This window comes from Orycteropus afer, unplaced genomic scaffold, assembly GCF_000298275.1.
Source record: "Orycteropus afer afer isolate SDZICR_OR568_19922 unplaced genomic scaffold, OryAfe1.0 scaffold00043, whole genome shotgun sequence".
NCBI lineage: Eukaryota > Metazoa > Chordata > Mammalia > Tubulidentata > Orycteropodidae > Orycteropus > Orycteropus afer.
This window is the reverse complement of record NW_006921630.1, coordinates 14,133,386-14,156,895: the sequence shown is the minus strand read 5'-3', so window position 1 is coordinate 14,156,895 and position 23,510 is coordinate 14,133,386. Positions and strand designations below refer to the sequence as shown.

Below are 23,510 nucleotides of genomic sequence, written 5' to 3'. Positions count from 1 at the left end.
TTTAGTTACAAATGTCCATTCCCCAGTATTTACTGAGGCCTTTTCCTCATTGAATCACAGAGGATAAGCAGATGAACAGATTTTTCAAATCTTGTATAAGTGCTATTACGTATTATAGAGCCATGAAACACAAGTTGGGATATTATAATCAATGTAAGGTTCCTGGAGGAGTGGATCCTGAGTCTTGAAGTAAGAATTAAGAAGAAGAAGAAAGGAGTAGAAGGCATTTCAGGCAGAGTGATCAAAGACATGAGAGCTTTCATCATCATCTCATAGGCTTATCCCTTAGCCCTTCACTCAGAGATTTAGATAATAGTCTAAAGGCTTGACACCTCCTTCCACAGCTGATGATAAATGGCTAGGTTTCTAGAAGTAAGCATCCAGGCAACAGGAAGAAATGAAAGCAGATAGCCTGTTTATTTGGAAATATATTGACTCCTTCCTTTTAAGCGCTTATATTTTTAAGTCATTTGATTCTTACAGCAAACCTCTGACGTATATATTCTATTTTAATCCTCATTTTGTAGATGAAGAAGGGATAGAAAGATTATGGCACTGCTCAAGGTCACATATTTTAGTAAGTCATAATTCCAGCTAAGGCAGATTGGCCCTTGATTGCAATGTTATACTGGCAATTCATTCAAGGAGTGATGATTAAGCACCCACTGTATACCAGCCACTGCATTTTGGTGTGATGAACTAGAACCAGCCTCTGCCTTCCTGTGACTTGTAATTAATGAAGTAGATAAATGTATAAAGAAATAATCACTACTATGTTCTGTGGCATATAGATAGGTATCTGACTGCTAACCAGAAGGCTGACGGTTCAAACCCATCAGCCATTCCTTGAAAGGAAGATTGGGCAACCTACTTCCATAGAGATACTGCCTCGGAAACCCAAGGAGGGGTCGCTATGAGTTATCAACTGGATGGCAGTGCGTTTGGTTTGGTTGGGTTTATGTGATACGTGAAGGAGCTCTGGTGGCACTGTGGTTAAAGCATTAGGCTGTTAACCAAAAGGACAGCAGTTAGAACCCAGCCACTTCATGGGAGTAAGATGGCACAGTCTGCTTCTATAAAGATTTACAGCTGTGGAAACCCTAAGGGGCAGTTTTACTCTGTCCTATAGGGTGGCTATGACTCGGAATTGACTCTGTGGCAGTGGCTAATGGGAAAAGTTGTAACAGGTTGAGGAATTACAGAGAACATTTAGGGAATTCCAGTCTCGAAACATAACATCATTGTGATTTCCTCTCAATCCTTATATGATGTTATTTATAGACTTCTTACAACAAAAACTCAGTTTCAAAACTGTTTTGGCCATTTTGGCTATTAATCTTTTTAGAATGGATAAAATATTTTCCTGCAACCTGCAATATACTTATCATAATTTGGCCTTTTCTGAATGACTGATTGTTATCATGAGCAAATATTCTCTGCTGCTTATTTTTTGGTCTTTAAAAATATTTATTAAAACATGACATCAAATCATTTTGTAAAGTAGCATACTTTTGTACCCCCTATATTTCTACATATCCCCTTCCTGATTAGGTTTGTAAATATTTACAAAGTTGTAGTCATAGTGCATATGTAATACTATATTATACTTTCTTTACCTAACATTTTGTACATTATATCTTTCACCTTTAAAGCCTCTTGTTTATCATTTAAGTGGCTGTATAATAAGTTCTGTCACCATTGTATAACTTTATCCAGATCACTTAACATTAATTGAAAATTCCTAAATGATTGTCAGTAGTAAAATTCTTGTGTGTTAACTCCCTGCTGTTAATTCCCAATAAAAGAAACTGAAAACTCTGTCATTAGAAGGCCAATGGAAAAACCTTTTTGCAGTATTGATAAGACTTAGTGCACCTCTGTGGTAGGCACCTGCCCGATCTTTTTTACTTGTAGAGTAGAGAGATTCTGTAGTTCTTTGGACCTCTAAATTGGTGGAGGTAGGATTATTGATCTTGACTCCATGGCTTGACATTTGAATGCTTTTATGTTCTTAGATTTATTTCTGACCCTTTATTTTAGAATGGATTCTTTCTTCTTGGCTGAAATGTTTAAATATCTTTACCTATTATTTGCGGATAAAGAAGACATTATTTTTGACATAGAAGATTACATCTTTACAACAGAAGCTCATCTGTTACCTCTTTGGCTCTCTACTACAAATCAAAGCATCTCTAAGAAGAACACAGTGAGTTATGTTTTTGAATTAAATGTCTTACTCTTTTTTATTTCTGTGTGGTTCTGTTTTCCCTAAAACATGAAAAATAATTCATAACTGTAATTTAATTAATGTATATGGCAAAAGGAAAAGTATACTTAATGTTTTCTTATTTTGCTTTTTTTTTATTGTATCCTGTATGTACTTACTCCATTAAATGTTTTCTTTTTAAAAAACCATAATATTAAGGAAATAGTTACTTTTATTTACAAATAATTCTTTTTCATTGTAGACTTCAGAATATACAGAACTGGATGACAGTAATTTTGATTGGACTTGTCCAAATACTCAGATTCTCTTCCCTAATGACCCACTGTACGCTCAGAGCATTCGTGAACCCTTGAAAAATGTGGTGGATAAGAGCTGTCCAAGAGGGATCATCAGAGTGTAAGATACATTACTTTGTATTTTTTAATACCACATTACTAAGTTAATTCTTAGTAAATGACAGAGAACTTAAGGAATGTATAACAGACAAAAATATAGCAGTTAGACCAAAAATATTGAGGTATATACTTATCACTGATTAAAATAAAAATTATTAAGCAAAGCTTATTTTGTGATAATGTCTTTATTATTATGGAAATTTTCCATGTATCTTTTGTTTTAACAAACTAAGTAATAATTCTCAATGGCAGCATGTAACAGTTTTTAACTTCCATAACTCATTTTTACATAGAATAGAACTATCAAATATATTTTACTTTTTATTTCTTAATGTTCATTATTTCTTAATTTCTTATTTTGTCTTGTATGTATAGAAAAGATTTCTCCTAATGTCTATAGTTTCTATATAGTAAATACATAGTTTTTGGATTGATTTTGTTTTTTGAGGAGATGCTTTTTCTTGATATCAAGAAATAAAACTAATCTTGTCTTACTGAGTTCATTTTCTTTCCTCCCAAATAGTTCTATTAGAAAGACCACTGCAAGGAATTTTTTTTTAAATTCATTTTTAAAGTGAGCATTGTCATTTACTGATAAAAGTATTGTTTTGCTTTTAGTATTTTGGGAGAAAAATCTGTGTTTTTAGAGGAAAAAATAGTAATAAACCCCCAAGCCAACTTGTTCTAAACCCTCAAATACTTATTGTCTACAACTTGCTGGTTGTCTAATACTGCCTTATAAATGATATACATAATTGTATAAAATGGTGTTTGAAGCTATCCCACTTATTTACACCCTAAATTATATGTAGGAAAATAACTATTTTTAGTTATTCTAGTTTCAATAGTTCTAACACAAGCACTTTTTTAAGTATTTAACATTATTTTTATTTGAATTTTGTTTTTTGTTTTGTTTTGGGTTTTTACCAATTCTAATATATAGTTTTAAGCCTCACTTATAATTACTTTTAGCAGAGAGGAGAGTTTCAGGAGTGGTGCTAAACCCCCTCTGAGAGCCAGAGATTTCATGGCCACTAACCCTGAGCATTTAGAAATCCTGAAGAAGATGGGGGTGAGTTTGATTCACCTCAAAGATGGGAGAGTCCAATTGGTCCAACATGCAATCCAAGTAAGACATTGCTATACTAATTAGATACCATCTCTTTTCTATCCTTTTTCATTTCATTTTCTTCAGTAAAATAATTGGCTTTTTAAGAACTATTAATATTTGGTTTAGAGCTGAAGAATCAGAATTTGAGGAATGGAAGTATCTTAAAACCATGTAATTTAACTCCTTTGTCAATAACAAATTCACAGATAGATCTGGTAATTTGCTTAAGTTAATTTAATATAATCAAATGTAGGATTCAAATCTATGTTGTCTGTTTCTCTGTGTATTGTCTTTCTACTATTATTTAGAGTAGGAGCTCTGGTAGCATAATGCCTAAGGCACTTGACTGCTAACCAGAAGGCTGGCAGTTCAAACCCACCAGCCACTCCTCGGAAGGAAGGTTGGGCAATCTACTTCCATAGGGATAACACCTTGGAAACCCAAGGAGGGGTCACCATGAGTCGGTCTGACCTGACAGCATGTAACAACAACAACATTATTTAGAGCATAATCTTAAAAAAGCTAATCATTGGGTTTTAATATTTATATCTCTATATTTTGTGTTATTTTTGTTTCTAAATAGCTGCTGAATCTAAATACTTTATTCATCATAGAAATCAAACTTTACATTTATTTGTCTATACCTAGCAAAAATAACATGGCTTTTGGGGAATATTATTGATTTTTTAATTTCAAAGTTTTCATGTTATGAGACCTTTAAATGAGTTTTATTACCATATTATTAGCACATTGATTCTGAGACAGTTAACCTAATTTGCTAAATAATTCTTCAGCCTAGAACCATATTCAAGTATCCCTAAATCTCAAATTTAGTTTTAGTTTTTCCAGTCTCACTTTCCCCTCAAATTTTTATCTCATTTGTGTTCTTGTCACATCCATCCTTCTTTGAAGAGTATTCTGCCTGCTTATTTAAATTTCACTCACTATTACTCCTCAGTAGTGGGACTGGTGTCTCTAATGAAATTGCTTGCACTTTAGCCTGATTGGTGAAATGCTTTCCCATTTTTACCAGTGACATAATTGCCATCTAGTTACTTCATGTGATTTTGCTTTTCTGGAACTGTTGATTGACCCCTTCTTAGAACATTTCTCTTTCTTGCCTTCCAGGTCATTCCAGCAATATGATTCTCTTTCTGCTTCAGCTTTTTGCTATGTAAATTCCTTTGTAGCCCTCCTTCCTTGGTGCCACAACTCAGTGTAGGCATTGCCAAAGAAGCTTTCCTTTCTATACTCTTGCTCAGCGGTCTCACCTACTTTTTCAAGCTCAGCTATCATCTTCTGCATCTCAACCTGTCTAAACTTGCATTAATTTTCTCTTCTCTTTTCACTGTCCTCCTGCCTTCACCTCAACTCATCTGTCTTCCATGTGTTCCATCTTAGTAAAGCATATCACCTTTGGTAAATCATCAGAGCCAGAAATCTCAAGTTAGGTTTAAACTCCTTTCTGTGTCCTAAGTCCTCTCTGTCCCTTTATACCACCAACCGCCTGCTCCCCCGCCCCTAGCTCCTCTCAGGTTAATATTTCCTGTAAAGTATCAGGAATCAGTCTCCCTTCCTCCCTCCCTCCCTCCATCCTCTTAATTTCATACTTCACATTGTGTCATCCTTCTCATTGTCTCTACCCATATTGTTTTATCGCCATTAATTTAGATGCTTAACGTTTTCATCTGTGCTTTAGATTAACTGTTGTCAATTTGAATTTCTATAGATATGTCTTTATAAGAGAACAGTGCTCAAAGCAAACGTTCTTTATTAATTGAGCTAAATTGTTGTTTAGTATAATAGTGGCTTCATGGGATAGATTTGGTTCAAGACTTGAAGATTGCTTCTGGGCTATAGATTCAGGGTTTCTTCCAGTCTCAATGTATTTAGTAAATCTGATTTCCATATGAATTTAAAGTTCTGTTCCATGATTTTCCTCCTTTTAATCAGAATCCATCTATTGGGTCCCATCTTCTTTTTTTTTTTTCTTTTTACTATAGTCAGATGCTCTTCATCTTTTCCTCCTTTAACAATTCAGATGCCCTTCTAAATCTTGCCCAGATCCACACAGCCAAAATCAGTCATTCCCTTTACTGTGCTCCTATTCTAGTTTCCTGCTTGAGAAAAATCTTGTTGTTTTTATATGCTATTGAGTTGGACCCGACTCATAGCAACCCCTCCTTGGGTTTCCGAGGCAGTATCTCTACAGAGGTAGATTGCCCTGTCTTCCTTCCAAGGAGTGGTTGGTGGGTTTGAACCGCCAGCCTTCTGGTTAGCAGTCAAGTGCCTTAAGCACTATGCTACCAGAGCTCCTGAGAGAAAAATCTTATCACAGATAATTTTGCATGTGTTTCTCCTCTAGATATAAACCTCCTAAAGTAAAAGACTGTCTCATCAGTACTTAGCCAAGTTCTGGGGTATAATAGGTGCCTGGTACATATCTTTTGAATTGGGTTTAATCTGATTATTCATAATTTTGATGAGGGAGAAGAGTATAGGTGAGATATTTCTTAAAATAATTCAGTGGAAAAAAACAAGCAAAGAGTATTTGAGCATTTAGTAAAAGTTCAGTGTTTAACCTGAACCAAAAGCACCATTTATAGAATAGTGAAAGAAACAATGATAAATAAATTAACTTCAAGGATATAATTTCTAGAAGTAATATGGAAATACTTTGTAAGGACCTAAACTGAAAGGAGAAATTTTAGAGTAGAAATCTATAGAGAAGTAGTATATAGGAAATCAGAAAAAAATGATGTAAGTTTTCAGAAAGGAAGAATACAATTAATTTTGTCTCTTTTTGTAGGCTGCAAGTTCAATTGATGCTGAAGATGGGTTAAGGTTCATGCAAGAGATGATTGAATTGTCAAGTCAGCAACAAAAAGAACAGCAGCTGCCTCCACGAGCTGTGCAGATTGTCTCCCACCCGTTTTTTGGCAGGGTAGTGTTGACTGCTGGGCCGGCTCAGTTTGGGCTGGATCTGTCTAAACACAAAGAGGTGTGTACACTTATAAAGTGCTGTTGAAATTGAATTTAAAATATTGTTTAAATGCTGTCTTAATTTCTTAGTCTCTTCTTTGATTTCGTAGTTTTGTTGTTAAAAATTTAAATACTCAATCTCACAGATTTAAGTAGATTAAAAGTATAACTTGAAAAGTTTGAGTCATAATTTATGTATATAAATTCTTATAGAATTATATTCAGAATATTCAGCTACTAGTTCTTGGTTTCTTCTTTAATTAAGTACCTTTAATTTATCTAAGAATGTTTTTCAGACTTCTGTTAGAACCTTTCTTTGAACATAACTCAGAAACTTAATGTAGAACACACATGAAGGCAGAGGTGCTCTGGCTCGGGTGGCCGTGAGGGACATGGGGCCCTGATGTTCCATTGAACAAACTTTGAAGACTGCTAAACCAGTTCATCTTCTTAGTTATGACATAGAAAACAAAGACATACAGAGCTGAACAATTTGTATGCTCATTCAACTATATCAAAAGTCAGAGAACAAATAATAATAATATTAATTTTTTAATTTTTAAATTAAAAAATTTAATTATCATTAAATCATAGGCATATTCTTGTTGGAGAGCTAGGACCAGACCCAATAATCCTGACAATCTGAAGCCCATCTCCTTTCCACCCTGTACCCCTATTTGAGACTTATTCCCTGGTGTGTATTTTGAAGCTGAGGAGCCCTGGTGAGACAGTGGTTAAAAACTAACTGAAAGGTCCACATTTCAAACCTGCCAGCTGCTCTGGGAGAAAGATGTGGCAGTCTGCTTTCATAAAGATTACATCTTTGGAAACCCTATGGGACAGTTTCCTACTAGGTCACTATGAGTCAAAATCAACTCAACAGCAACGGGTTTATTTTGAAGCAACATCGAAGGTCTATAGATTGATTTATTCAATAACTACTTATCAAATTTCTACTCTCTTCTAGGCACTAACATCTAAAAAAATTAGTTCTCTGGTGGATTTAATTTTTCTGTTGTTAGGTGCCGTCGAGTCCGTTTTGACTCATAATGACTGTATACAGAATGAAATACTGCTCCATCCTGTGCCATCCTCACGTTCGTTGCTGTGGTGGAGCCCAGTGTTGTAACCACTGTGTTAATCCATCTCATTGAGGGTCTTCCTCTTTTTCACTGAGCCTCTGCTTTACCAAGCATGATGTGTTTGTCCGGGGACTGGTCCCTCCTGATTAAGTTTTCTGAGAATGGCATTTCCCCATATATGAAATGGAAATATTACCTGTATTGTTTCTCTTAGAGTTATTTTAAACATCAGCTTTAGTAATTTATATAAAAATACAAACTGCAAAGCATAATAGAAATATTGGGTGGTACTGTAATATGTAGAATGTTTAAAACAAAAATTTATGTTAAATATATGTTGAAAATGTTACCATAGAAAATAAAGGAATTGTAGTTCCTTAAAGTCCTAGATATTGAGGTTTAATGTGACTAGGTAGTGATTTGAGAAGTAAAAGAACATTTAAGTCAATTTTATTTCTGACAGACAAGAGGATTTGTTGCGAGCAGTAAACCATACAATGGTTGTTCAGAACTTACTAACCCTGAGGCAGTGGTGGGAAAAATTGCTTTGATACAAAGAGGACAGTGCATGTTTGCCGAAAAGGCGCGCAATATCCAGAATGCCGGAGCCATAGGCGGCATTGTTATTGGTAAGTAATAGTCCATATCATTGTGGAGAAGATAATTTTCAGAATTTTCCCTTTTCAAATATTTTATCAAAAGATTTGTCATATTATTTTTACTTCACCTAAATAACAACAAGGATGAATAATCCAGTGACTCTCTAATAATTTCTAGATCTCTAATACCTTTTAAAAGCCTAGATGTGGTTTTCTTGTATACTAATGCCAGTAAAAATACTTAGGGGTATGGGTGAGTGGTAAAAAGAACAAATACCATGCTTAAGAAAATGTGATCATGAGATGCAAAGCTCTCCAAGGCAGGAATTATATTCTGCCACCTCTAGCAGGAGCGTTTGAAAATTTCCATTCCTCCACAAAGATGTAGGCTTTAGAGTCAGGCACGCTGGTGTCCCATTCCTGGCTGTGCCACAAATTTTTTTGTGACCTTGAGCAAGCTTCTGTTCTTTAACTATTCATTTAGTAGGATATGTTTTAACTACAGTGAAAATGGTAATAAATATATTTTTAGGTGGTTGTAAGGAGCCCTGGTGGCATGGTGGTGAAGTGCTCAACTGCTAACTGAAAAGTCAGTGGTTCAAATCCACCAGCTGCTCCAGGTTGTAGCAGTTTGCTTCTATAAAGATTACAGCCTTGAAAACCCTATGCAGCACTTCTACTGTGTCCTGTAGGGTCGCTGTGAGTCAGAATCAACTCAACAGCAGCAGAATACCTATATTCTTTCCCACCACCTCTTCCAAATAAAATATTTTAATGAAAATGGTTTAATTACAGGTTAGTAATATGGGTACCAGGAGCCATAATGGTACAGTGGTTAAAACACTCAGCTGCTAACCAGAAGGGTGGTGGTTCGAACCCACCAGCACTCCTTGGAAGAAAGATGCGATAGTCTTTTTCCATAAAAAATTATAGCCTCGGAAACCCTATGGGGCAGTTCTACTCTCTCCTGTGAGTCAGAATCAACTTGACAGCAGTGGGTTTTTTTTGTTTGTTTGTTTTTTTAAGTTTTATTTATATATATGTATGTATATAAAGTTTCTTTACATAGTATCTAACATTGCTTAGGTATAAACACTAGTTAAACCAAACCAAACTCACTGCTGTTGAGTCATTTTGGATTCATAGCGACCCCACTGGGTTTCTGAGGCTGTAAATCTTTATGGAACTAGATCACCCAGTCTTCCTTCTGCAGGGCAGCTGGTGGGTTTGAACTGCTGACCTTCTGGTTAGCAGTCAAGTCCGTTATCCACTATCCAACAAGAGCTCTTTAAACACTAGTTACTAGCAGATTATTATCCCCTTGGCTCTTTTTCCACTAAAATAACAAATTGCCCATTTTAAATCACTTCACCCCAGTATTTCACCCAATAGGTTTGACTTTTCTTTTTTTTCCATTTTTTGTAGAAAATAAGTAGGCCATGACTGTCAGGAGAAATACACGTTTTCTATGCTTTAAGTAATAGGATCACACTCTAATTGTGAAATTATTTCTTCTGTATGTCTTCTCTCATAGAGACAATCTGGATTTCTTTTTCTTTTTTTTTAGGATAGATTTCTGAGTTTAAGATAAATAAAAATTAAGATATTTTTAAAATATTAAGATTTATGTCAGTGAAAAATTCTTTACTATTTCTTTTGCTTTTCCTGTATAAGTACTCTCCAGCATTCATTAAATGAATGCATACATTTCATTAGTAAGTATTATAAAGAATTCCTTTTAATAAGTTAAAAAGTCATTGGTTGGCAAACTATAGCCTCTGGGCCAAAATCAGCTCACTGCTTATTTTCTAAATAAAAGTTTTGTTGGAACAAAGCTACACAGATTCATTTGTGCATTGTCCACGACTGCTTTCAAGCTATAATGGCACAGTTGAACTATTGTGACAAAGAATGTATGATCCTCAAAGCTGGACTCGGAGACCAGAACTAGATGGTGCCCAGCTACCACTGTCAAACACTCAGAGGGAGATCTATTTAGGAGATCCTAGATAGAATGGGAGAACAATGTGGAATAGAACTCAAAATCATTTGAAAAAAAAAAAAGGGGGGGACCAGGTTTGCTGCTCTGACAAAAGACAGGCATATGAAGTGAACATTTACATTAGGTAGACACACTCCTTGGAGAGAACAATCATGAGAGAATAGAAGGGCTGTGTATGCACAGGGAGAAAGCTCAGGGGGCAGGTGTGCATGGAGGGATGGACACAGGGAAGAGGTGACTATGGGGAGAAAGTAGGAGGGAAGGCTGTTGCATCGTGGTAAGTTGTAGTCAATGTCTTGAGACAAAGTGTATGTGAACTGCTGTATGGAAAGTGAATTTGCTCTGTAAACTTTCACCCAAATCATGATTAAAAAAAAAAAGAAGAAGAAGAAGAATGTATGACCCTCAAAGCTAAAAATATTCACAATCTGCCAAAATTTGCTGACCCCTGACTTAAATCATTTTCTTTATCCTTGATTATTTTCCAAACAGATTATTTTTATTGAGGAGTTTAGTATCTTGACATCACTGTCATTTTGAACATCTCTTACTTACTGAGACTTTAAAATATAAAGTCTGGAACATATGCATCATCACTTTTCTTTAGGCTTTTATTTCTTTGTGGAATGTTTTAGAGTTTTCCTATTGTTCAGTAAAGTCTAATCCTCAGGATATTTGATAGTATACAAGGTAGGTCAATAAAATACTTTCTTTAGTAACTAATTAGATGCACAGTCCTATACTGGGTTCTTTGGGTAAATACATAAGAGGCAATGATCCTTATTCTCATAAAATACGATTTCTGAGGATAAACTTTCTTGTGTTGTGACTTTTCTCAATTTTTTGTTTCTGATAAACATTTTGTGTTGTTTCATTTTTTCTGATTTTAATTGTAAAAAATGGCCTTTGTACAATTGTGACCTCAGCCCTGAGTCTGTGTCACATAACTGGACCAGTACCATAGCTAACTGGAATAGCCTTTCTCTGCACCAGTTCCAGGTTCCCCACAGAGACTGATTGCCCACCTTGGGCAAGCATCCTTTGTTTAATCAGGTACTGCTAAGAGGTGGGTCATTCATTGTGTTCTCTGTTTAGCAGGAGCTATAGCAGCAAGCTGTCTGAGATAGGGTAGGCAGGTTCTCCAAGGAGACTGGCATGTGAGATGGGGGTAGTACGTGACTGACATCTCTAATAGAGTATAATCAATGCTACTACATTTATTGAGCCAGTGTAAAATAATACAGTTTTATTCAGCTTATAGAAGAAAAGGAGCTCTGGTAGTGTAGTGCCTAAGGCATTTGACTGTTAACCAGAAGGCTGGTGGTTCAAACCCACCAGCCGCCACTCCTTGGAAGGAAGACTGGGCAATCTATTTCCATAGAGGTACCATCTTGGAAACCCAAGGAGGGGTCGCTATGAATCAGAACTGACTTGATGGCATTGAGTTTGGTTTGGTTTTTGGATAGAAGAAAAGCTACTAGAATCATAATTATTCTTTGTGAACATTATATATATGTATTTTGAAAATAATCAGTTGTAGTTTGGTAAAATAATATTATGCTATTAGAGGAAATTTTAAACAGTGACAATGTAAATTCATCCATAGTTCTATCACTAAAACCCAGACCTTTGAGTTTTTCCATTTCTAGGCATTTTTACAAGCACATGAAAGTTTTACAGTCATAATTACAGAATTCTCTTTTTTTTTTTTTTCCTGTAACATACAAACCAAAACCAGACTCAACTGCCGTCAAGTCGATTTCGACTCATAGTGACCCCTCCTTGGGTTTCTGAGTCAGTATCTCTATGGAAGTAGATCGCCCAATCTTCCTTCTGAGGAGTGGCTGGTGGCTTTGAACTACCAGCCTTCTGGTTAGCAGTCAGGTGCCTTTTTAGGCACTACGCCATCAGAGCTCCCTCTGTAATATTATATGGTCATGTTTTTCTGTGTATCATGTATTTCATTATAATTTACTTATAATGTTTTACAGTTCAAAATTATTAATAACAGTCCAGTAAACTTTTGGGCAAGAACGTCTTGCCTCTTTTGACTTAACTCTTTAGGATGAATTTGTAGAAGTAGAATTGTTGTTATGTGCCTTTGAGTCAGACCTGACTCATAGCAACCCCTCCTTGGGTTTCTGAGGCAGTATCACTATGGAAGTAGATTGCCCAACCTTCCTTCCGAGGAGTGGCTGGTGGGTTTGAACTGCCAGCCTTCTGATTAGCAGTCAAGTGCCTTGGGCACTATGCTACCAGAGCTCTTTGAAGTAGAATTAGGTTGTCCAAAAAGTGTGTTTATTTTTATAGTTCTTCATATGTAAAGTTAAGGTTGCATCTTGTGATACAACAATTTAATTCAAATTAGTATGCTGTCAACAGGTAGTTAAAGATCGGTAGATTTTTTTCTTTAATGGACAACTGTTTTATGTTTGCTATGTTCATTTTCTGCTAGATGACAATGAAGGGAGCAGTAGTGATACTGCCCCTCTGTTCCAGATGGCAGGGGATGGAAAAGACACAGATGACATCAAGATTCCCATGCTCTTCTTATTCAGCAAAGAAGGAAGTATCATTTTGGATGCCATTCGGGAATATGAGGAGGTAGAAGTGCTCCTTTCTGATAAAGCAAAAGATCGAGGTAAAATTAGAAAACGTTTGTTTTATTATGCAACTTAGCATAAGTTTTAGTAGTTTGATAACAAAAATGAGCTACCAACAATTTTTTTTTTTTTTTTGGCTGACTGGTAAAATAAGTAATATTTTTAGAAGATGGTTTCAAAATTATTTTTCCTTTTGGATATGTGTAGTAGAATCTTTATTTTGCTTTGTTGTGCTCACTTAGTATTTTTTAGACCTATATTTTAATATGTAATTTTGCCATGATTCTGTCCAGTGAGGAAAATATAAGGGATTACATCAAGCAAATAGTTTCAGAAGCCAGAGATGTGCACTGTTCAGTTTCACTGGTATTACATCTTACATTTCTTCTAGAAAGGGTAAGAGGCTATTAAATGATGTTATATATAACATAATAGTAGCTGACTCTCACCAGGCTACCTGTCAAGTGACCACTGTTGGTTAAGACAACAGAAATTTAAAAGCTTCTCCCTGCTGAGATCCAAGTTGTATTGTATTGCATGAATACTGTTGATCCTCGTTATTTGCACATTCCTAGAAATCAGCAGTTGCCTACTCACTACAATTTATTTGTAACTCCAGCTCAATACTTGCAGCACTTTTTCAGTCATCCACTGATATATATGGTGGGAAATTTGAGTTGCCCTTTTCATATGGTCTAAGCTGAACTCAAACAAGGCAACATTCTGCCTTCTTGTTACAGCTCTCATACATTAAACAAGTATTTTTTGTGCCTATCTAGTGCAAGATTTTTTTCATTTTTCTTGGTGATTTCAGTGTTTGAAACAGCTTCAAGCATAGTGCTAAAGTGCTGTCCTAGTGTTCCTAAGCACAAGGAGGCTGTGATGTACCTGACAGCGAGTACTTGTTAGATAAGCTTCAGTCAGTCATGAGTTACAGTGCAGTTGACCATGAGTTCAATGTTATTAAATCATCAATATATATTAAAGAATGTGTCTTTAAACAGAAATACACATAAAGCAAGATTATTTTTTGTTAAGTTGAGCAAAACTTTGTGTCCAGAGGCTTTCAGGAACCTAAATTTTTATTTCCCTTAGGAACAATGTTTCAGTTTTCACTAATTCAGTGTTTACAGTGACTTTATAGATTGCAATTACCACTAATAATGAGAATTAACTGTAGTTATATGTAACAAGTTATGAATGGCTGATGTCTGAGAAACAAGACCTGAAATCTATTGCCATGAAGTTGGATCCGACTCATAGTGACCCCTCCTTGGGTTTCCAAGGCATTATTGCTATGGAAGTAGATTGCCCAACTTTCCTTCCGAAGAGTGGCTGGTGTGTTTGAACCATCAACCTTCTGGTTAGCAGTCAAGTACCTTAGGCACTACGCCACCAGAGCTCCCAAAAAACAAAACAGTGTGCTCAATTCATGAGAATATATAGTGCTCTCTAGGCCAAAATGTTATTAATTTGAATGCTCTTTTAAACCCAAGTTACTGTATAAATATAAGGTCTTAGTAGTAGTCTTAGAGTTCCCACCCAGAAATACAGGAAAGTGAGCCATAAAGCATAGCCTGTGATAGTGCTTATGGTAACAGCCTTTCTTATCTACTAGAGACAGCTATAGAGGGTGCAGTACTCTTTCCATGCCTTCTTAAGGAGCTAAGTTGTGTAATTTGTATAGGGTTGTTGTATCGTTGGAGTGTTTGATAAATATGTAGGAAAACTGATTCAGTCCGTATAACTTCTAAGTCAAACGTCTTAAAAAACAAATGTTTAGTGATTATCTGGTGCTAGCCTAATTAGTGTTTTGTCTTGTCTCCTAATACTGCTTTACTCTTCTTTGAGATTCTTTAAAATGTCAACAATTTAGGAACAATGGTGTGAAGTGCATAGGATATATGTTTTTAGGGATAATGGAAACAAAATAGAATACAGAAGATATTTGATCTTCTTAAATCCCCCTGTATACCTAATGTTTTTTTCTGGGCCCTTTTTCTAAATTTAGATCCCCTTTCCTACATATGTGCATTTAAACACATCAAACATAGGCAAATTACTATTCCATATAACACTTTAATGCCTTTGCTTTTTTCCTCCTACTCTGTGCTATCACTGGAATTTCAGCAGCAATATTAAAAGGTAAAATGATTCCAAACTACATTATTAATAGTAGTAAGTATCTTGCATTAATACAACTTATGTTATATATATGTATATCTGTATGTGTATGTATGTTGTTGTTGTTATGTGCCGTCGAGTCAGCCCTGACTCATAGTGAGCCCTCCTTGGGTTTCTGAGGCAGTATCACTACAGAAGTAGGATTGCCCAACCTTCCTTCCAAGGAGTGGCTGGTGGGTTTGAACCGCCAGCCTTCTGGTTAGCAGTCAAGTGCCTTAGGCACTATGCTGTCAGAGCTCCATGTGTGTGTATGTATGTATGTATGTATGTATTTATGTATATATATATGTATATATATATATATACACACACACACACACACACATATATATATATAATTTTGTTTCAGTGGATACTATGATATCTGGTTTAATGTAATTAGATTATTTTCATGTCTAGTCAGCTGTCCCATAATAATTCTTCATTTATCCTCTCATAATAAATTCTATTAATTATACATCTCATATAATATATTAATTCTCTAGTCCATTTCCATGCCAGAGTAAGTCTCACATAGATATTGTTTTGGCATTTATCACTTTTGTATTGAATTCAGTATAAAATGTTTTAAACATTCATTTGTTTTAAGGTGATGTACAGGGTGAGGAGAGACGGAGGTGGGATTAGGACTAAGAGATTGTAGTATTACATGTGCTTCCCACACCAGAGAAGGAATGTGGGAAATGAGGATTCTATTAGAAAAAATAATTCTTTGAACATATTCTCTTAAGGACCTTGCAGTAGAGTGGTATTATTTAAAATACATTTTTAAAAAGATTTTCAGAGTCTAAATTTATTGAAATGTGATTCTGATAATAGAATGATATTTTGATAAAAATACTTGAAAAACCCCTTTTTGTGTAATAGTTGAAGAATGGTATAGATTTTTTTATTAGCTAAATCAGCAACAAATTATTAATGTTTATCAATGTAGCACAATCAATGACAATAGCTTTATGAAATCGACTACTTTATTCACTTAGGAAAATATCCTAAGAAATTAATGTTATCATTAATTTGTCCTGTACCATTATTCATGCATCCATTTTCCACACCTGCATCAGAATCAGCTGGAGTGCTTTTTTAAAACTATAGCTTCCTAAATCCTGCTCCAGAATACTGAATCAGAATTTCTGAAGGTGAGAGAGGGAATCTGACATTTTAAGCAGGCATCCCAGCTGATTGTGATCCAGCTGCCCTTTGAGAAACTGTAAACAAGATCAAGAAGGCACCTCTTTTCTCTCACCCAACTGAATGTCAGCCATACTGTACTCTGGGGGGGGCGGTAGTGAGGTAGGATTTTTTTGTTTAATAAGTGCACCAAATAATAACATCCTTAAAATCTATTAAGTAATGAGAGATTATTGAATTTTTCTTAATACAGTGCTGAATTATTTAATTTGTTACAAGTTTAAAAGTTGTTCAAAAGGCAGCAGTGATCATTGTATAAAATAAAGTGGCAAAAAAAATGTCCTCCAGATTGCCCTCTAAAAAAATCTCATTCTACAATTCCTATTTTTCTTATTGTCGTACCATACTAAAGACTTCTTCCCACATACTGATACAGAAAAATAAAGAAAACAAGCCCTGACCCTCATCTTAGTTTGATGATAATCTCAGCCATGAGTATAGACATATCTGAGGTAGTCCTATCTGCTGGCAGATTTTTCTAGATACCTTATTACACATTATTCTTCAGAAGCTAAAAGCCTGAGTAATTTATGAAGTGGAGATGTTGCTTCCTCAGGTCAAACCAGTCATACTTCCAAAAGTTAATTTATCCACAGTTTGTTGTTGAACAGAATTTTTAATATCTTCTCTCTTATGTGTTCAAATCTTTCTAAAATTATTGGAGTTTTAAATTCTTAATAATAATGACAACATTGTGTTCATTTAAAAAAGAGGCAATGTATTGCTGCCTTTAGATCCATTTTACAGCTGCTTAACAATTAAGAATCAATTTCGTTTTCTCATAACATTTCTCAAGGGGAAAAAATATAAACATCTTTAAGTTCCAGTACATCCTGGGATGATAAGTTCTTATGACTTATGGTGGAGGCCTACAATGTCTAAAAGGTTAGAGGCAAAAGATTTCAAGGGCTACTCCTGCATGTGTGTTTGTCTGGTAAAGAACCAAATATACAAAATGGGAGAAAGAAAAGTCCCCTGGTTTGAATTGCTTCGGTTTTCAGTCAGACAGTGTCAGCATTCCCAAAATTATGCTCAACTGAATTTGGTTGCTGTGAACTGTAACAGTTAGGTTGCTGTTGTAAAGGATTTGATTCCAAGGGAAAAGATTCTAACACTTAATGCACGTGGCCTCTTTGCCTAGAGGGGAGGATTGGAAATATTCTTGTTTATTAGCAAAATTGACACCTACTCTCCATTCTCCTTGGCATGCTTTCTCCTGTGTTTTTGTGTTTTCACATCTCTTCCTTCTTTTGGGAAATGCCTTCTCTCTCTCTCTCCCTATCCCTCATTTAAATGCCACCTTCTATGGAATTTTCTCTTATTCTCCTAAATAAGATTATAAGGATATCTTCTTTTTTTTTGTTTTTAAGTGACCATTTTTTTTTTACAGTAGTTTTAAGTTTATACAAATGTTGAGCAGAAAGTACAAGGAGCTCTCATATATATACTCTTTCCCTCCCCCAAACACACAGTTTCTCCTGTTATTAACATCTTACATTGTTGTTGTTGTTGTGTGCCATCAAGTCGGACCCGACTCATAGCGACCCCTCCTTGGGTTTCCGAGTCAGTATCACTACGGAAGTAGATTGCTCTACATTCCTTCCAAGGAGTGGCTGGTGGGTTTGAACTGCCAGCCTTCTGGTTAGCAGTCAAGTGCCTTAGGCACTGCACTACCAGAACTCCCACATCTTACATTGTTGTTGTTGTTGTTACGTGCCATCGAGTCGGCCCCGACTCATAGCAACCCCTCCTTGGGTTTCTGAGGCAGTATCACTATGGAAGTAGGATTGCCCAGCCTTCCTTCCGAGGAGTGGCTGGTGGGTTTGAACCGCCAGCCTTCTGGTTAGTAGTCAGGTGCTTTAGCCACTATGCTACCAGAGCTCCTACATCTTACATTAGTGTGGTACATTTGTTAGAACTGAAAAATATGGGGTTCATTCTTAGTGTTGTATAGTTCCTATGCATATAATGTCATATGTCCACCATTACAGTAATTTCACTGCCCTAAAAATCCCCTGTGCACCACCTATTTATAAGAACATCTTTTAAATACAGTTCTATAATATTTATATTACGCTATGGTTCTTCACTTTTTTGTCATCTCTATATTCCTTGCATTTTCAGTAAATGCTGAATGGACAGATGAATGAATGGTTGATGTTAAAACATCCAGTCTCTTTGTCTTTGTCAGGGTTCCCTTTTTTTCCCTTTTAGTAGCAATCTCAAATATGAAAGCTTCTGATTTTCTTTTCTTTGTATCTTGAGATTTTCTCCATTCTTTCTTTGCTTCCAGTGTTTCTCATACACTGTTCCTAAATTTAAGGTTATAGTTATTATGCTCATGTGTCTGTGATACTCAGGTACAGGTAACAATAGCAAACTCAGAAGGAAGGCTGGTATGACCCCAACTTCTTTCTTCCTTTTTGTACTTCTCTAACTGCCATTTTTCCTTTCCTGATTGCTGTCTCCATTTCTTCTTCTTTCTTTCTTTTTTTTTTTTAAATTATGATTTGGGTGAAAGTTTACAGAGCAAATTTATTTTCCATACAACAGTTCATACATATTTTGTTTCATGACATTGGTTACAATCCCTATAATGCAAAAGCTCTCTTCTCACTTCCTCCCTCTTATTACCTTTTCCCAATGTCCTTCTTTCCTGTGCATTCCTGCCCTCTGAGCTATGTCCCTGTGCCCTTCAGATCACCCATGGTTTGATCATTCTAAGGAACATTTACACCTACATTTACATTACGTTTACACCTATAAATGTTCATCTTATACGCCTGTCTCTTGTTTGGCTGGAAGCCACAGGAGTGACTTCAATTCTAGGCCCGAAGTATGATTAGAGGCCATAGTCTCGGGGGTTTCATCAGTCTCTATCAGAGTAGTAAGCCTGGTCTTTTATGATTTTGAGTTTAGTTCCACATTTTTCTCCCACTCTATCCAGGATCTCATATTTTGATCCCTGAGTACTTGACAGTGGTAGCTTGGCACTATCTAGTTCTTCTGGTCTCAGTAGCATGTAGGCTGAGGTTTACATGGTACACTAGTCCCTTAGACTAATTGTTTCCAAGTGTCTTTGGTTTTCTACATTCTTTGCTCTGGATGAAAAGAGACAAATTGTTGCATCTTAGATGGCCACTTGTAAGCTTTTAAGACCTTAGTCATTCCTCACCAAAGTAGGATGTATAATAGTGTTTTTGTGTAGTATGTTACACCGATTTAGCTTGATGTCCCAAGCTTGTAACCGTGGTCTCAAGCCTGTAGGCCCAGTGTCTCATTCCCTCAGGGTATTTGGCTGTGGCTAAGAAGTTATTGTGACTTTGCCCCATTAGCTCTATTATATATATGAACATTCTTATAGCACATACAAATACACATGTAGAAATATTGTCTGCCAAACTTATATTTGGTCATGGGTATATTCCCTTTTGCCCATATATACCTGATCATTTATCCCGTCTCTGTGTGTATCCACCTGTAGATTAATGTTTGTTATTACTGATAATGCAGTATTGTGTATGTAGAAGTATTTTTCTTTGTGCCTTCATTTCTTTCTTTATAAGGCTGTGAGAAACAAAGTATTTTCTTCTGTGATTATCTTCTTCAAACTCCTTTGCCTCTCCAAGGTTGTGGTGACTTCTTGGACACAGCCAGCTACCCTGAGGGAGTGAGTAATTGGACCTGTGGGCTCAGGACCATGGTTGTGGGGGATGTCAAGGTCAGTTGGCTTAACATACTACACAAAAACATTGTTCTACATCCTACTTTGGTAAGTAGTGACTAGGATCTTAAAAGCTTGCAAGCAGCCATCTGGATGTAATGATGGGTGTCTCTCCTTGTCCAGAGCAAAGAAGAATGAAGAAAACCAAAGATATATGGAAAAAATTAGGCCAAGGAACTGGTAGACTATGCGATCCTCAGCCTCTATGACTATGAAACCAGAGGAACTAGATGGTGCCCAGCTACCACGGTCAACCACTTGGAGAGGGATTGGTACAGGAGATCCTGGATAGAGTGGGAGGACAGTGTGGAACAAAACTCAAAATTATTTAAAAAAAAAGATGAGTTTTGCTGGTCTGATAGAGCCTAGTGAAACCTGGAGACTATGGCCCCTAGCTGCCCTTCAGGTCTGGAATTGAACTCACTCCTGTGGCTTCCAGACAAACAATAGACAGGCATATGGGATGAAGATTTACATCAGGTAGATACACTCCTTGGAGTGACAATCATGGAAGAGCAGAAGGGCAGTGTTTGCATAGGAAGACAGCTCAGGGGGAGAGGGGGGAATGGAGTGCAGGGGAGCGAAGGACACAGGGAAGAGGTAACTATAGGGAGGAAGTGGTGATAGAGCTGTTCCATTGTGGGGAATTGTAGTCAGTGTCATGAGATAAAATGTGAATGAACTGCTGCATGGAAATGAATTTGCTCTGTAAACTTTCACCCTAATCACAATAAAAATTAAAAACCAAAAACTCTTTTCTCCTTTTGAATTTCCTTTATATACTGATTTTGTGTGTGTGTGTGTAATTTGGGTGAAAGTTTAAAGAGCAAATTCACTTTCCATATAGCAGATCATACACTTTGTATCATGGCATGGACTACAGTTTACCACAATACAACTGTTCCCTTCCCACTTCCTCCTCTTAGTTACCTCTTCTCTGTGTCCTTCTCTCCATGCACTCCTGCGCCCTGAGCTGTCTCCCTGTGCATAAGCAGCCCTTCTGTTCTCCCATGATTGTTCTCTCCAAGGAGTGTATCTACCTAGTTAAATATTCAGCTCATATGCCTGTCTTTTGTTTGGCTGGAAGCCATGGTTGTGGGTTCAATTCCAGACCTGAAGGGCAGCTAGAGGTCATAGTCTCAGTGGTTCCATCAGGCTCTATCAGACTAGCAAACCTGTTCCCTTTTTTTTTTCCCCCAAATGATTTTGAGTTTTGTTCCACATTGTTCTCCCACTCTATCCAGGATCTCCTACACAGATCCCCCTCCAAGTGGTTGACAGTGGTAGTCGGGCACCATCTAGTTCTTTTGGTCTCAGTCATATAGGCAGAGGATCGCATGGTGTACCAGTTACTTGAAATAATTGTTTCCATAAATCTTTGGTTTTCTTCATTCTTCTTTGGTCTGGACGAGGAGAGACCCATCGTTGCATCTAGATGGCTGCTTGCAAGCCTTTAAGATCCCAGTCACTACTCGCCAAAGTTGGGGTGGGGAGCAATGTTTTGTGTAGTATGCTATGCCTATTGAGCTTGATGTCCCCTGCGACTACAGTCCCGAGCCCACAGATCCAACTACTCACTCCCTCTGGGTAGCTAGCTGTGCCCAAGAAGTGACTACAGGCTTATCCCTTGTCAGCTCTACTATACACCTGGGAATTCTTAGAGAACATAGCAATACACTTGTAGAAACATTCTCTGCCAACTGTATACATGGTATTGGGCACACTCCCCCCTGCATAGACATACCTAATAGTTCAGTCTGTCCACCCATCTATCCACCTGTATACCTATATTTGCCTTCACTGACAGCACAGTACTGTATGTGCAAAAGGGTTCATCTTCGTTCTCTGTACTTCCCATGTACCTCTCTGTCTTCCTCTTCCTCAATGCCACTGTGTTGATCACTCACATGTGGTACATTGCCCTTTTCTTCCCCCAAATCAATACTTGTCTCTACCTATCTAACAGTGCTCCCTCCCTTCCCCTCCCACCCCTGGTAACCAACAAAGAAAATTTCCTTCCATATATACACTTTTCCTTGACTTTTTACAGTAATGGACTAATACAATATTTGTCCTTCTGTGATTGACTTATTTCACTTAGCGTAATGTCCTCCAAGTTCATCCACGTTTTGCAGATTCTGTGTTACTCTTTAGGGTTGCATAGTATTCCATTGTGTGTATGTACCATAGTTTTGTTATCCATTCTTCAGTTGATGGACAGCTAGGTTGTTTTCATCTTTTGGCTGTTGTAAATAGTGCTGCGATGAACATGGGTGTGCATATGTCTGTTCTCGTCCTGGTTCTCACTTCTTTAGGATATATACCTAGTAATGGAATGGCTGGGTCAAATGGTATTTCTAATTCCAATTTTTTAAGGAATTGCCATACTGCTTTCCACAGTGGTTATATCATTTGACAGTCCCACCAGCAGTGTATGAGAGTCCCAGTATCTCCGCATCCTCACCAGCATTTGTTATTTTCTGTCTTGTTGAATGTTGCTACTAGTGCTGGGTCGAGATAGTATCTCATTTAGATTTGCATCTCTCTAATGGCTAATGATCATGAGCATTTCTTCATATGTTTGTTGGCTGCCTGAATATCCTCCTTGGTGAAGTGTCTGTTGGTGTCTTCTGCCCATTTTTTAATTGGATTATTTGTCTTTTTGTTATTGAGGTGTTGAAGTTTTCTATACATTCTAAAGATAAGTCCCTTGTTAGATATGTCATTGCCAAATATTTTTTCCCAATCTGTAGGTTCTCTTTCGGAGAAGTCTTTGGAAGCACATAAAAATTTAATTTTTAGAAGGTCCATTCATCTAGTTTCTCTTCTGCTGTTTGTGCATTTTGCGTTATGTTTGATAGTCTATTTATGCCATATATTAGGGCCCCTAAATTTGCCCTTAGTTTTTCCTTGAGAAACTTTATAGTTTTAGGTTTCACATTTAAGTCTTTGATCCATCTGGAGTTAATTTTTGTGTATGGTGTGAGGTAACAGATCTTGTTTCATTTTTCTGCAAATGGATCTCCAGTTTTGCCAGCACCATTTATTAAACAAACATTCTCTTCCCCATTTAGTGGATTTAGACCCTTTGTCAAAGATCAGCAGACCATAGGTCGATGGATCTATTTTTGGGTTCTCAATTCTATTCCATTGGTCTCTGTGTCTATCATTGTACCAATACCAGGCAGTTTTGACTACTGTGGCCATATAGTAGGTTTTGAGATCCGGCAGTGTGAGACCTCCTACTTTGTTCTTCAATAGTGCTTTGCTTAGCCGTGTTCTCTTTCCTTTCCATATAAAGTTAATGATTGGTTTTTCCATATCCTTAAAAAATGTTCATGGGATCTGGATTGGGATTGCATTGAATGTATAGATTGCATTGGGGAGAATTGACATTTTCACAATGTTCA

At 36.7% G+C, this 23,510-nt stretch overlaps 1 protein-coding gene across 1 annotated transcript in view; it reads left to right on the top strand.

The window, feature by feature from the left end:
- EDEM3 (ER degradation enhancing alpha-mannosidase like protein 3) overlaps positions 1 to 23,510 on the top strand; it is an 83,453-nt gene that overhangs the window by 50,198 nt on the left and 9,745 nt on the right. The window contains exons 14-20 of the mRNA XM_007937679.2: positions 2,041 to 2,206; positions 2,469 to 2,623; positions 3,598 to 3,751; positions 6,543 to 6,734; positions 8,261 to 8,426; positions 12,854 to 13,039; positions 15,132 to 15,179. Coding sequence (XP_007935870.2) covers positions 2,041 to 2,206; positions 2,469 to 2,623; positions 3,598 to 3,751; positions 6,543 to 6,734; positions 8,261 to 8,426; positions 12,854 to 13,039; positions 15,132 to 15,179 — 1,067 coding nt within the window. The remainder of the gene's footprint in view (positions 1 to 2,040; positions 2,207 to 2,468; positions 2,624 to 3,597; positions 3,752 to 6,542; positions 6,735 to 8,260; positions 8,427 to 12,853; positions 13,040 to 15,131; positions 15,180 to 23,510) is intronic.